General features: G+C 46.4%; 1 protein-coding gene across 11 annotated transcripts in view; it reads left to right on the forward strand.

Annotated features, from left to right (window-relative positions):
- The window catches only part of AOPEP (aminopeptidase O (putative)), a 344323-nt gene that overhangs the window by 237882 nt on the left and 90546 nt on the right, over nucleotides 1-15895 (forward strand). For 10 of the 11 annotated variants that reach the window (XR_015243507.1, XR_015243503.1, XR_015243504.1 and 7 more), the window contains exon 11: nucleotides 3900-3960. Coding sequence is in view for 6 of the 11 variants with exons in the window: in XM_086685158.1 (XP_086541284.1) it covers nucleotides 3900-3960 (61 nt within the window). In the remaining 5 variants the exon portion in view is untranslated. Of the gene's footprint in view, nucleotides 1-3899; nucleotides 3961-9507; nucleotides 10495-15895 lie in introns of those variants that run through there. The other variant, XM_086685159.1, reaches the window with a different exon arrangement.

A 15895-nucleotide genomic window follows, 5' to 3' on the forward strand; every position in this document is an offset into this window, starting at 1 on the left:
GCAGAGAGCGATGGGGCCCAGCGTCTGCACATGGTCTCTCACTCATCCGGTGCCACCCTCCACATCCATCCCCAGCACACCACGTCTGTCTAATCCTCCTCACATAGCCTCTCATGGGAACACAGTCACAGCCTCCACTTTGGTCTCCCTGCCTCCAGCCTCTTTTCCCTCAGGTACTCTTCCTCGACTCCATTTTGTTTGTGCCATTCTGCAGCCATATTCAGTGCCTCTTTGATGAAGCCCAGGCCCAGGGACAGGGTTTCAGCGTTCTCACAGGTTACCCCTTTTCTTCCCTCACCTCATTCCGTGTGCCAGCCCAGGCGACCATGGCTTTGCGCTTTCCTGCTTCAGCTCCCTTTACCTGCATGCACTTTCCTTCTCTTTTACTGGTCCTGCTCCATCACTGGGCACGGCACAGCCTTCCTCCATGACGTGGTCCAAGCTTTGCTTCCTTTAGGAAGACTCCTGGCATGCCTGAGTGGTGCAGTCAGTTAAATCAAACTCTTGATTTCGTCATGATCTCACGGTTTGTGGGATCGAGCCCCGTGTAGGGCTCTGCACTGACAGCACAGAGCCTGCTTGGGACTCTCTCTTTCCCTCTCTCTCTGCCAGCAGCCTGCTTGCATGAGCATACTCTGTCTCTCAATATAAATAAATAAGCTTCAAAAAAAAGGCTCCCCTAACACACCTCCCACTGTCCTCCTTCTAGCTGTCGCACCTGATGCAGCCGGCGCCCCTTCCACACATAGTCCCACCTCTCCGCGCAGGCCCTGGCAGCACGGTGACTATGTCTGTTGTGTGTCCCTACCAGACAGGCCCCAGGGTTTCCGATCTGAGCCTTCCCCAGAACCCTGTGCCCTATAGATCTATGCAGGGAATGAACGCCCGCAGGCAGGAGGCACTGCCTGTTCTTCAGTTTTCTCTGGTGAAGACTGGGCCTTGCTCAGTAGCATTCCAGGACTCAACTCCTCAGCCCCTCTCCATGCCACCCCTAACAACATGTTTTTAAGCTAAAATTCCCTGAAGGAAATTTATGTCCGTGCTCTTACTCCTCCACGGGGAGGCACAACAGCTGTTCGCCATCTTTTGTAAAATCACTCAAAAATGGCCATGAAGTCACTCCCAGACTTCTCTTCTTCAGGACATTTAATCCCAGTTCCCTTGACCTCCCTTGCGGATCCAATGCACTCGGCCCTTTGATCCTCACTACCACTCTTGTCTAAATCCTTTCTAAATTCCCTGTCTTCCTCTCAAGTTGTGCAAGGTTTAAGAATGCCTGTTTTTCTAGAATGCCACAGCACAACAGAGCTCAGGTCAGAGTGAGCCTCTTGCTTTGGCTTTCCTGAGTTCGCTGGAAGGATGGCAACAGGAGCTTTTGGCCCCAGGGCTCCTGACCCAGGAAAGGAAGCAGATGAATGGGCGGCTTAGGAGAAGCTTCAGCAAAGCTTCTGGGAAGGAAGGACAGGAAGAAAGCAGGCATGCCTCTCAATCAGGACAGACAACTTAGAGCACCAGCAGATCCCCCCCCCCCCACAGTTGTTGAGGCCCCAGGGCAGGAACCCAGCACCACCAAATGACCCGCCCTCCTGAGTGCCAGACAAGGTGGGAATGGTCTGCATTCAGGCCTTGCATGGAGCACCTTGTCTTCAGTGGAAATTATACAGTCTCTGCCTTTGCAGCCCCTCACATTTCCTTAGAAAATAAGACCACTTTGAGTTTCCTCAGATACTTCTCCAAGAGGCCCCTTCAGCCCTGCCTACTCCCCCCAGCAGATCAATCAGGCCCGTTACAGGCATTTCCAGCACTGCTCCGTGCCACCAACCAAGCTCAAAAAGGAACAGTGACCTGGATTTAAGGTGTTCTGGGAGCCACCTCCTCTCTTCCAGTCATCCACCCACCCCTGCCCCATGTGCTGCACACACACACACAGGCACATGAGTGCACACGTGCATGCACACACCTCTCTACACTCTCATGGTCATGAGGGGGAGCTTGGCCACTCACACCTGGATTGATGCTGCTAACCAGCCACAAAGAGGTGGGGCAAGGCTCGGGGACAGTGGCACCCGGTGGTACCTGCACACGAGGCACATCCAATAATTCCACTGAGTCTGGGAACCTGGATGAGCCCAGGGTGAGCAGCCTCGGGAGGTCGTCACTCTCCCCTTCTCCACCGCTGGCCTCTCCCCTTCCCCTGCTGTTCATCCCACAGATGGACATCACCTTGAAAATGAATCCAAACCGCTTTGTCTGTGTAGTCCCTCTTGCCCCGTTTTGTTTGGAAATACCAACAGCTGAGCCCTTCGGCAACCTTGGCTTTTGCCCTGGCCCCGAGAAGACCAAGGCACCCAGCGACTTGCTTCGCACTGGGGACGAGAAAAGAAGTGAAAATATCAGCCCGGCCCCCTCTTCCCCACCCCCACCCACTTTTGCCTCCTCCCTTTCCCACCACTTCCCAGCCTGGGAGGAGAAAGGAGCGCTGGCCTTTCAGTACCTTCACAATGCAGACAGCACTGTATCTTTCCACAGCGTCTCTGCAACCCCTAAAGGGAGGGAGGTTTTTTAACGTTTTGGAGCCTAACACCTTGGGAATCTCTTACTGGGAAAGGTAATTTTTAAATTAAGAGGGAATATTTTTTATTGAGTCCACTGTGAAATGTGTTTTCACTCATTCCAATAAAAAATACCAGTGGGAATCGTCTTACACCAGGAACTGGTCTCCGTTCTGGATTTAGAGAAGTGAGTAAAACAGACATTAGACCCTGATCTCAGAGAGCTTCAACCCAGTGAGGGGACAGGTAAAGGGCAAGTGGTTAAATAAATGACAGTTACAAACTGATGAATGCTGTGGCACAGGGGACAGGGAGCACAGTGGGTGTCACACACAGCCTGGGAGAGGGCTTGGGAAAGGCCTCTGTGAGCAGAGATACGGGGCATGAGTGGGAGTTGTCTAGAAGTGGGCTGGGGTTGCTTTAAACGTCATTAGCCCAGGAAGACAGGAAGACACAACCTAAGGTCTCTTGACCCTAAATATACTGGATATTTCACAAATGTAAGGAGTATTCAAATCAGCAGAACCTGAAACCAAAAGAATTTCAGCTGGGGCGCCTGGGTGGCTCAGTCGGTTGAGCGGCCGACTTCAGCTCAGGTCATGATCTCACAGTCCGTGAGTTCGAGCCCTGCGTCGGGCTCTGTGCTGACAGCTTGGAGCCTGGAGCCTGTTTCAGATTCTGTGTCTCCCTCTCTCTCTGCTCCTCCCCCGTTCATTCTCTTTCTCTCTCCATCTCTGAAAAATGAATAAACGTAAAAAAAAAAAAAAAAAAAAGAATTTCAGCTGACTTTGGGTCAGACTTAACAAGCAACTGTAATGTTTCAAATAAAGCAGAATGTGGGCCTGCTTAAAACAGAGGCATGGAAACCGTGTGCACTCCTGCAGCCAAGCCCGTCTGTGCTCTGACGGTGAATTGCACCATTTATGCCTGTCACAGCCCCTCGTCACGATAAAGTTGAAATGTCATTTTGGTGTACTTAGTGCTATAGCATTCGGATTTCACTGTGCCGTCAGCTCTGGGGGAAGCGGTCACGCCTGATGTGTCCTGTGGACATGCCCTATAGTCCCTGAATCGGTACTCCCAACCAAACAGTTCCTGCCAAGGCATTGAGAGCACCTACAATGGTGTGCCTCTGATGTTTAGATTTCATGGTGCACCTTCCTATTGACCGAAGCTGTCCTGAGTGTGGCTGGGTACCCCCCTGCACTTTAACCTGGGACAGCGTTGCTTTCTCCAGAGAGCAGCTACCTCTCTGGAAGACAGATGCTGTGAGGTACTATAGAAACGTGCTATGTAATAAGTGCTCTGTACCTTTTTAATCCTTTCCTTTTCATTTTATTTTTAAAGGCTTGAGTTGTCTGTGGAGAACATCTTCCGAGACTGGCTTGAGAGTTCTGGAATACCCCAGGTGCGCCCAACATTGCTGCTCAGGAGAGTCTGTGGAGGATAGTAAAGCTTGCTGCTTGGTGTATTGCTTAGGACAGTGATTTACTTATGTGTGTAAATATAAAATTAATCATCTGGCTGAGTTGGAGTATCCCTGAGTCGGGAAAATGACAGTCTCCCACCCTTGTCGGCCTGCCATCATGACGTGTGCCTCTGGCCTCTGCCTCAAGTGGTGCTGTAGGAGGGCACCTGGTTGACCTTGAGCGGTGTGTTAAATGAGATCTTACGAAGTGTGGTGTATGTTTTGGGTGCTGTCACCAGGCAGCACTTCGAGGCTACTAGTGGGTTGAGCAGGTGGCCTCCAGCTCTGCTCTTTGGACACAGCCGGATGAATGAGTGAGCCGGCTCGCCTGCAGCTCTCCTCTGACCTGTTGTGCCCTCATTCCCCATCATTTCCCGGGTGCAGCTAGCTCCTCAGCTTCCTCCTCTGGCTCTGCATCCCTGCCTCAAGCTGGTCCTATCTGCATGCGCTATTTAGATTCATCTCTCTGTCTTAGGGACCAGGACCTGCCCCTCCTGAAGGTTCTGCTGTCTCCTCCTCTTTCGGCCCATGGGCACCTCTGTGGGAGAGACGTTCCCACCCAGCCTCAGCTCCACAGGAACTACCTGGCTTGAGGCCTCCTCTCTCTCCACTCTTCCCAGGTCCTGTGCTTCCTGGAGCCTGAAGGGCAGCCCCCGAGTGTTGACCCTCACTAGAGCATGGGGCCCTGGGAAGTCGAGGGAGGCATCCTGCGTGGGGCTGGTCAAAGGACTCTGCAGGCCTGGAGCTTCCCAATCTGGGCTGGTCCCCCGAGCAGCTGCAGACCCATCACAGTGGGCCCTAGTGTCTGGGAGTGGACCCCCATGGCTGTGAGAAACTCTGCCCTGGGTCCAGGCAAGCAGCCCCCTTAGCTTGCTCGTTTCTAGTTTCATGGCTGGTTATATGAGCTTCCCCTTGGGAGTGTCTGAATGTCAATGAATGTCTGTGAACCATGAAATTAAGGAACAGGAGGGGCTGCTCTCCATTACCTTTTCATCCTCTCTTTGCATCTTTGTCCTTTCTGTCCCACGGGGGGAGATGTCGGCCACCAGCCACCATGAACTCATTCCTAAAAAGGACGCATTGCCTTCTGTTCGGGGATGCGTGGCACCTGTTAAAAGTTATTTGTTTGGCCCAGTCCTTGGGAGCAGAAAAGAATAAAATCCTGAGGTCTAAAAAAGCGAAACAAAACGGGTGGATAAGGCAGCACCTTGTCCCGGGAGCCAGTGCTCTCACCTCCTAGGTATTTTAAGGAGGTTCTGTGACTTCCACGGTGGTGGAAGTCATTTGCCGAAGTCATTGCCAGGCCATTTGCCGACTAGAAAAATCTCAAAAACAAAGTTAAGGATTGTCTGATCCCAACTAGCCAAGCACTGCCTTCTTGTTTTAGATGGGGGCAGAGGGCATTCACCAAAGCTGCATGCCTTGTGCTCCGAGGCCAGGCGGTTGCAAGGCGCCCAGACATTCTTTCCGCGGCCTGGCAGCTGGGAAGAGTGGGGAGCTCAGAGAGCAGAATCCTGAAATTTCCTGGCTCCAAACAACAAGGCCGCTGTATTCAGCAGTTAGCCCTCAGGGAAGAGGAAAGAAAGAGTCCTTAATCGGGTGCCCAGAAGCAGGCGCACCCCGCTTGGGTTGTAACACTGGGGCTGACCCTCTTGGTCCCAGGAGGTTCCCTGATTTCCCCTGAAGAGAAGGAGGCTGTGCCACCAGCAGGAGGCTTTTGCTTTTCATTAAAAGTGGGAGGGGTGCGGCGAAAGGGAGATTTGCCTCTGAGCGGTACATTTTTTCCAAGGTCTAGTTGCGTTTGTGACAGCTTATAGTGTAGACAAGAATTTCTGCTATAAACTGACGAAACCTGCTGTCAAAACACAGCCAGGTGCAACGAGGCCAACCCAGCTATAAATTCTCTTTAAGACCCAACTGGTATTTCCTTGGGCACTTAACTGTTCAGTAAAAACAACAGCGTCAGACAGAAAAGACCCTGATTTAGTGCACATCTTTCCATTGGTGAATGATCAGACGACATCGTTTCATCTCTGTACCCATTCTCTGCCATTATGTATACGGTTGATGCTGATTTACTTGCTCACAGCCCTTTTTGTGCTCCTTGAGAGTTCCTTCTCCCTTCCACCTCAGTGAAAGGTTCTGCAAAGGCCCGGGACCCTCTGGTTGCGGGAGCCTGGCAGTGAATGGGACACCTTGTTCTTTGTCCTCATCGTTATAATATAAAGTTACTAGTGTGCTTGGCCTGGATTGACAACCAGGGCACTGAAATCGCTTCGATGCTCTTTGTTCTCGTTAAAAATTTCTGTCCACCAGCAATTGAAGTCTTTCATGACAAAAGAGTCACGTTCTCCTGGTAAAGTTTTCATTCCACAGGTTACAGAGGCTTTTTGTCTCCTCTCAGGAAGGCTTGCCTTGTGGTTGGCCTCGATTTTCCTTTTTGGCCACACTGAATGGAAATCATTAAAAAAAATGTGGAAATCACTTCAGCAGCAATAAAAGTAAGCATGAGCCCCAAAGAAGTAAAAGAAATTGGATCCAAACCTCTTTAAAGAACACCCAACCCTGTAACCTTTGGCTTTGCAAACAGATTTAAAATTGATTGTACCATTGGTATTATAGGTTATTTCCTTTTATGACTTTTTTCTAATTATAGAAGTATTACATATTTATTTTAGAATATAAAAAAAATTGTAATAAGAAAATTAAAATGGCCCAGAGATAATTTTTTGGGATAAATCCCTTCAGTCATTTTTTTTTTTTGATTTATGAATACATAGTTTGATCTTTGTCTCCCTTTTTATTGTTGTTGTTGTTTTGTTTTGTTTTGTTTCTGAGAGAGAGAGAGAGTAAATGCGTGAGCAGGAGAGAGGGGCAGAGAGGGAGAGAGAGAATCTTAAGCAGGCTCCACACTCAGTGTGGAGTCCAACATGGGTCTCAATCCCATGACCCCAGGATCACAACCTGAGCCCAAATCAAGAGTTGGATGCTCAACCAACTGAGCCACCCAGGTACCCTGTCTCCCTTTTTAAAACTCAAAATAAGATGTCCTCTGTAGCAAGTTCAAGCAGTAGCAAAATATAAAAAGCAAAAGCCCTTGCCCCCTCAGTCTTACTCCCCAGAGCTCATCCATGCTTGCTAACCACTTAGTATGAGTCCTTCCACACATTTTATGTGATATACAGAATGTAGGTGCATATCTTTAAAAAAAAAAATGTTTATTTATTTATTTTGAGAGAGAGAGAAAGAGAGAAAGAGCGAGGGAGCGGCAGAGAAAAAGGGAGAGAAAGAATCCCAAGTAGGTTCTGTGCTGTCAGTGCAGGGCTCTATCTAACAAATCACAAGATCATGACCTGAGCCAAAATCAAGAGTTGGAGGCTTAACCAACTGACCCACCCAGGCATCCCTTAGGTGCATACCCTTTTCAAATAAAATTGGAATCTTTTTATTCAAACTGAAAGTTCTCATTTAAAAGTATATCTTAAGCAGTTTTTCATATCCTTTGATATAATTTAAGAGCCATAATTTTTAACAGCTGCATAACTTTCTCTTTTTTTAAGTTTTTTAAGTTTTGAGAGAGAAAAAGAGTGTGAGCGGGGGAGAGGCAGAGAAGGAGACACAGAATCTGAAGCAGGCTCTAAGCTTTGAGCTGTCAGCACAGAGCATGACGCAGGGCTCGAACCCACGGTCTGTGAGATCATGACCTGAGCTGAAGTCAGAGGCTTAACCGACTGAGCCACCCAGGTGCCCCTGCAGCTGCATAGCTTTCTAACAAACGGTACTGTAATTTAATTTACTCAGATTCCCTCCTCGCCCCCACTGTTGGAATAGTATACATTATTTCTTAGAAAGTCACCCATTCTGCTAATTTGGCCATTCTATAAATAGATTTTGATTTCTTTTCATGTCTGCCCAAAGGTCTCCTCCCGCCCCCTACCAGCCCATATGTACACATATTCCAATCTCCTTTTAAAACATTTATATGCAGATACATTAGAAATAACTTGAACCATCCAGTCTTTCATCTCTACTTCCTTATTTTAGCTGCTACAGAATTCTCCGACTCCTCTTTTTCTTTGAATTCCTGGCCACATTGCCAAGTCCTGGTATCCTTATGTACATATTTATTAAATTTTGAATTTTCTTTCCTTTCCTAGCACCTCCCCCATTGTTTCATTGTATTTTGCTTGGACTGGTTCAGTAACTAATTGGTTTTTTAGCCACCAAACCATCCCCCATCTATTGCTGCATCAATACCAAGTGAATCTTTCCAAAAGACTCATCCTCACCAGGAACTTTTTTCCTCACTGACAGTGGATTGAGAACAAACTCTTTGGCCTGCTATTTGAGGCTATCAGCAGAACTGCCCCAGGCTGTCTTTTTAAACTTTAATTTCTACCCTCCTAGGCGTATGTCCAACCATAATTTCCAATCTCTACATGATCGTTTCTTTGCCCCCAGCCTTCCTTTGCGCATGCCTTTTTCTCTCCCTGCAATGCCTTCCTTTCTGTGTCCTTAGCAAGTGTGGTAGCCTGCCTTACATTGTTGCTGTTTGTGTTGTGCCTCATCCACAGGCTGCCCAACCCCCGCCCCCCGACCCCCCCCTCCCCCCCGCCAGAGGAAACAAGGGCTGTGTCTGATTCATCCTTGCCTTACCTGCTGTGATGCACATAGTAGGTGCTCAGGGTCTATGGCAATATGGCAGCTGCTAGCTACATGCAGTTATTAGTGCTTGAAAAATATTTAGTGTACCTGAAGAGCTGAATTTTTAATTGAATCTAAATCTAAAGTTAAAAGAATAATTCAGTTTTTGTTTGGAACAACTTTGGGTATGTAAATGAATCTACTTTTTTTTTTTTTTTAATGTTTATTTTTGAGAGAGAGAGACCGAGTATAAGCTGGGAAGGGGCAGAGAGAGAGGGAGATAGAATCTGAAGCAGGCTCCAGGCTTTGAGCTGTCAGCACGGAGCCTGACGTGGGGCTCAAACTCACGAACCGTGAGATCATGACCTGAGCCGAGGTCGGACACTTAACCGACTGAGCCACCCCAGCACCCTAATGAATCTACTTTTTAAACTAAATTTTATGAAATCTAAATACAGTTCAAGCATTTCTGGTTAAAATTTAGCACTTGAGGTGGACTGTGAAAACTCATCAGATTTAGATTTAATATAAAAAAATGAAGGGTAAATATCTCTTTAATGTTTTTAAAAATATTGTTTACATGTCAAAATGATACTATTTTGGCTACATCATAACCCAATGCATATACACCCAGTAAAAAATACTATTAAAATTAATTGTAGCTGTTACATGTTACTTTTTAAATTCAGCAACTAGAAAATTTTAAATGACAAATGTGGCTTGCGTATATTCCTATTGAACAGTGCTGCTCTAAAGCTATTAGTTGAATTAAAATCTGAGTGCACCATGCCTTAAAATCCCCCACCAAATAAATGTAAGTGAAAACATCTATATTTTTGTCAGATGTATGGATAAAGATACAGCTTGACCAACCCATACACGCCCTTCAATATGCTCTGACGGCACAGATGATTATAATGCATGGATGGGAGCGCTTATTCACAGTGGACATCCAGAAGGGCATGAACTAATTACCAGCCTCACTTCAGCTCTTCATTTCAACTCCCAGGCAACCTGTTTCCCGAGGTACTATTAAGTAGCACACAGACACCAGAGCGCCTCACGGCCCATCTCTGGCTCTGTCTGCTCTGGGGGAAGTGCTCAGCACATGTGAAATGGCAAAATCACAGGCAGCAGTGGCACTGATGAGGATAGAGAAGATGGGGGAGAGCTGATCACATCGAGTGTCTGGGAAATAGGCAGGAAGCAGCTCCCAGACTTGCTCCTGCATCCCAGAAGTTACAACAGCAGGCTATTGTGTTGTCTTGGAAAACACCACTTCTTTTTAAGCACACATCTACAAGTTGCCAAAGGCCACACAAGCAAATGATGGAAAACTCAAGTCTCCTAGGGAAAGTGTGCTGGTTACAAAACAGGAAATTTGATAAGATGTGGTGCTTGTAGCACAGAGAAAGTCAGTGGTTCATTAGGCGAATAACTTGTAAGCTTGTTTTTGCACGGTTTAGGTAATAACACCAACATTATTTTTTGTTTGTTTAATTTTATTTTTTATTTTTTAAAATTTACATCCAAATTAGTTAGCATATAGTGAAATGATGATTTCAGGAGTAGATTCCTTAATACCCCTTCCCCATTTAGCCCATCCCCCCTCCTACAACCCCTCCAGTAACCCTCAGTTTGTTCTCCATATTTAAGAGTCTCTTATTTTGTCCTTCTCTCTGTGTTTATGTTATTTTTGTTTCCCTTCCCTTACGTTCATCTGTTTTGTCTCTTAAAGTCCTCATATGAGTGAAGTCATATGATTTTTGTCTTTCTCTGACTAATTTCACTTAGCATAACACCCTCCAGTTCCATCCATGTAGTTGCAAATGGCAAGATTTTATTCTTAATTGCCGAGTAATACTCCATTGTATATATATATACCACATCTTCTTTTTTTTTTTTTTTAATTTTTTTTTCAACGTTTATTTATTTTTGGGACAGAGAGAGACAGAGCATGAACGGGCGAGGGGCAGAGAGAGAGGGAGACACAGAATCGGAAACAGGCTCCAGGCTCTGAGCCATCAGCCCAGAGCCCGACGCGGGGCTCGAACTCACGGACCGTGAGATCGTGACCTGGTTGAAGTCGGACGCTTAACCGACTGCGCCACCCAGGCGCCCCAATACCACATCTTCTTTATCCATTCATCCATCGATGGACATTTGGGCTCTTTCCATATTTAGGCTATTGTTGATAGTGCTGCTATAAACATGGGGGTGCATGTGTCCCTTCGAAACAGCACACCTGTATCCTGTGGATAAATGCCTAGTAGTGCAATTGCTGGGTCGTAGGGTAGTTCTATTTTTAGTTTTTTGAGGAACCTCCATACTGTTTTCCAGAGTGGCTGCACCAGCTTGCATTCCCACCAACAATGCAAAACAGACCCTCTTTCTCCGCATCCTCACCAACATCTGTTGTTGCCTGAGTTGTTATTGTTAGCCATTCTGACAGGTGTGAGGTGGTATCTCATTGTGGTTTTGATTTGTATTTCCCTGATGATGAGTGATGTTGAGCATTTTTTCATGTGTCGGTTGGCCATCTGGATGTCTTCCTTGGAGAAGTGTCTATTCATGTCTTTTGCCTATTTCTTCACTGGATTATTTGTTTTTTGGGTGTTGATTTGATAAGTTCTTTATAGATTTTGGATACTAACCCTTTATCTGATATGTCATTTGCAAATATCTTCTCCCATTCTGTCAGTTGCCTTTTAGTTTTGCTGATTGTTTCCTTTGCTGTGCAGAAAAAAGCTTTCTATTTTGACGAGGTCCCAATAGTTCATTTTTGCTTTTGTTTCCCTTGCTTCCGGAGACGTGTTGAGTAAGAAGTTGCTTCGGGCAAGATCAAAGAGGTTTTTGCCTGCTTTCTCCTCGAGGATTTTGATGGCTTCCTGTCTTACATTGAGGTCCTTCATCCATTTTTTTATTTTTGTGTATGGTGTAAGAAAGTGGTCCAGGTTCACTCTTCTGCATGTCGCTGTCCAGTTTTCTCAGGACCACTTGCTGAAGAGACTGTCTTTATTCCATTGGATATTCTTTCCTGCTTTGTCAAAGATTAGTTGGCCATACGTTTGTGGTTCCATTTCTGAGTTCTATATTCTGTTCCATTGATCTGAGTGTTTGTTCTTGTGCCATAACACCAACATTATTTTAAGGCCCGTTGGGATACTCCATCTCAGTGGTGTCTATAAGAATTCTACATTTAAATTCTTTTAATGTTTATTTTTGAGAGAAAGAGAGAGAGAGAGAAACAGAGCATGAGTGGGGGAGGGGCAGAAAGAAAGGGAGACACAGAATCCGAAGCAGACTCCAGGCTCTGAGCCATCAGCATAGAGCCTGATGCAGGGCTCGAACTCGTGAACTGCAAGATCATGACCTGAGCCGAAGTTGGACGCTTAATCAACCTAGCCACCGAGGCGCCCCAAGAATTCTACATTTAATGGTCATTCAAGAAAACTGAGACCGGTTGGTTTGTTTTTTACAAATTCCAGAGAAATTGTATTAGTTCTTTTTTTTTTTTTTTTTTTTTTTTTTTTTTATCAATAATAGCATTTACCATTATGAGGTGAGCTTTGGGGGCTCCTAATAATTTTGCTGTCATTTTTGTCCAGTGGTTCGACTCATGTTTTCTAAGTGAGTAGACATCCTGTAAGGAGTACTTTGAGATACACTGACTAGATTCTCTGGCCTCAGTTTGGGCAGGGCCTGTAATGTTGAGTCACCATGGTTTATCGAATAAACCCCTCAGAGTGATACACTGTTCCACAGTCACAAGAGACAGAGAGTTTTCGTTTGTAGCCTGATTTTACATGAAGGCGTCTGTGCCTTCATGCTCGCATTAGTTCAGGCTGCCACAACAAAATCCCACAGACTGGGAGGCTTAAGCAACAGACATTTATCATCTCATGGTTTGGGAGGCCGGAAGTGCAAGATCAAGGTGTGGGCAGGTTTGGTTTCTCCTCAGGCCTCTTTCCTTGCTTACATACAGCCACCTTTTCGCTTTGTCCTCACGTGGTCTCTTCTTCTGTGTTCGTACAGATCTCTGTCCTAATCTTCTCTTCTTATAAGGACACCAGTTGGATTATATTAGAGCCTACTAATGTGATCTCATTTTACCTTAATCACCTTTTTAAAGGCCCTATCTCCAATACAATCACATTCCGAGGTATTAAGGGTTAGGACTTCAACATGCGAATTTGGGGAGAAAACTTCAGTACTTAGCAATGTTTATTCCCAACACTTCCCTGATTAGTTCCACATTTCTTGTGAATCCCTTCAAAATGGCCAATAAATATCACTCAAGTCAACCTCACTATATTTTATTCCCCTAGGGATGTATATTTTGGGTGTCTATAGTTTTGGGGGGGTCCCAAATGACATTCTGTCTTGTGGAATGAGAGAGAAAGAAATATGGGAAGGAAGGGTCTGTTCTCCCAGAGAGTACTAGGCAACTGAAGGTCTGTGCTGGGCATTGCGTGTTAGTGGGGGCATCTGATCTGACACTGTCTAAATGCATAAGGCACCATGAGGAAACAGGAGGCATTTCCCTTTGGTGTGCCAATGAAAGCTCTGTGTCCTTCCTTCTTTTCTCTCCCTTTCAAAACCCGATTTCCAGAAAGAATTTGAATCTCATTCACAAGAGTCTAAGAGGAGACTCCAAGGGAATAATAAGGATGAAAAGTGTCTCCTCTCCCTTGAAGATTTCCTTTGTAACTGTGTTGGAGCCTAGGCTTCTACAGAGCTGTGAAGCATCCCAGGCCAGATGGATGAGATTTGTGAGAGGAATCTTCCAGGGTCTGAAATCATACCTACTCCAGTGCCTTCCCTCTGTCCCCTCCCTTCTTCCCACAAATAAAGCCTGTATGGCTGTCCTTTATGAGGGACTGTGGATGACTCAAAGATGAGAGAACACAGGCTTTGCCCTCAACATGCTTAATAATTCAGTAGGGAAAACAGATACACAAATAACCAACCTAAGGCAGAAAGCAGTAACTTGTGAAAAATGAACTAAAGTTTAGCATTTGGAAGAAAGAGGTCATTTCCCATGTGTGGAAGCAGGGAGGGCTGAAGTACCATTTGAAGGCAATCTTGAAGGACACGTAGGAGAGAAGGCCATTCCAGGCAGGAGGAGAGCCATAACCAGCGTCTGGTGGTGGAAAACTGAGCATGTATGTTGGAGTCAGAGCTCTATGATGGGGAGGTGGGGCTGAGGAACCAGTTTGTCATAAGCATGATTAAGGCTCGGTGGGTAGTGCCCAGAGGAATGGAGGAATGGAGGCAGTATCCTGATGGAAGGGAGGGGGGAAAGCAGCTTCCTAGCCAGCCTCACTGTCACTCCCTGCTCCCTCCCAGCCTCTGCCACATTCTAAACAAGGTCATTCTGCCCGCAGTAATAGAAGGGTCAGTGCATTTTTTTTTGTAGTGATAAAAAAATATAATTGGTGAATGCATTTTTTTCTTTTTAGAGAGAAAGTGTGCAAAAGCAGGGGAGAGGGGCAGAAGGAGAGAGAATCTTAAGCAGGCTCCATGCTCAGTGTGGAGCCTGACACAGGGCTCAATCCCATGACCCTGAGCTGAAATCAAGAGAGTCAGACACTTAACCAGCTGAGCCACCCAGGGGCTCTAGGTGAATGCATTTTGGCCACGGTTTGGAATAGTGATCTTTCCCCCTTCCATTTCCCTTGTCAGGGACGGGTTTATTGTTGCTTGCTTTTCGTGGAGAGTGGGATCTGCAAAGGGCATTGATTAGTTAGGCAGGACCCTGCCAGGCTGCACAGGAACTTGGATGTGATGCTGGAGGGTTCCCACAAGATTCAAGAGCCACTGAGGGCCGCCAGAGGCTTGCAGATGTGCAAGCAGCCTGGCGAAAAGGAAGACTCCCGGATGAAAGGCCAAGCCTCACTCCTCCATTCGGGTTCTAGGGAGTTTCGTGAAGTGAGAGGAACAGTGAGGGAGTGACTTTCACCCCATGGTTTTTAACTTCGAACTCTTATGTCCAGGAACTGTTCATTTACATGGATGCTTTTTAAAAGCATCATTCAGTATCTGGATGGCCAATGGTGTCTCCCCAGAAAGCACATGCAGTGGGCCAACAGATAGAGAAATAAGTAAGAAGCCATGTGAAACAGGCACAAGTTCATGTAATGCAGATAACATGCCTGAATCCTGCTAAGTGATGAGGGAGAACACTGAGGATATTGACCTAGACGGAGGCCTGCATCCTTTAGGATCTCAGATTGGGCATCTATTTTTTTTTTTAAGTCTATTTATTTATTTTGAGAGAGAGAGAGTGCACACATCTGCATGAGCAGGGGAGGGACAGAGAAAGGGAGAGAGAGAATCCCAACCCTCCCCCGCCAAACTGTGAGATCATGACCTGAGCTGAGATCAAGGGTCGGACACTTAACAGACTGAGCCACCCAGGTGCCCTGGACACCTATTTTTTTTTTTAATTTTTTTTTTTTTAACGTTTATTTATTTTTGGGACAGAGAGAGACAGAGCATGAACGGGGCAGGGGCAGAGAGAGAGGGAGACACAGAATCGGAAACAGGCTCCAGGCTCGGAGCCATCAGCCCAGAGCCCGACGCGGGGCTCGAACTCACGGACCGCGAGATCGTGACCTGGCTGAAGTCGGACGCTTAACCGACTGCGCCACCCAGGCGCCCCTGGACACCTATTTTTAAAGTGAGCTCAGGAAGGCATATGGGAATGGCTGTCTCAGGTGGGTAAAGAGCATTTAAGAACTTGTTTCTTTAAAAAGAATAAAAACTCTGGGGCCGTCTGGGTGGTCAGTCTATTAAGCATCCAACTCTGGCTCAGGTCATGACCTCACAGTCCGATCTGTGAGTTCGAGCCCCATGTTGGGCTCTGTGCTGACAGCTCAGATCCTGGAGCCTGCTTCAGAGTCTGTGTCTCCCTCTCTCTTTGCCCCTCTCTCCCACTCATACTCTGTCTCTCTCTGTCTCTCTCTCTCTCTCTCTCTCTCTCTGAAAAATAAATGGTGAAAAACAATTAAAAAAAAAAAGAGTAAAAATTCTGAACTGGCCCAGAGGGACACTAACATGATCAGGGTATGACACTATGGAGAGAAAAACAATATTTGCTTCCTTTTGAATCAGAAGGAAAAGGAAGCAGGAGCCACTAGCTTTGAAAAGTCTATTTGGCTTCATCCAGTTGATAGAGACAGTTGGTAGGGGCTTGTGTACACACATGGTTTTTAATAAAGAGATAAGT

This window comes from Puma concolor, chromosome D4 (assembly GCF_028749965.1).
Source record: "Puma concolor isolate L17-30 chromosome D4, mPumCon1.1.hap2, whole genome shotgun sequence".
NCBI classification, from domain to species: domain Eukaryota; kingdom Metazoa; phylum Chordata; class Mammalia; order Carnivora; family Felidae; genus Puma; species Puma concolor.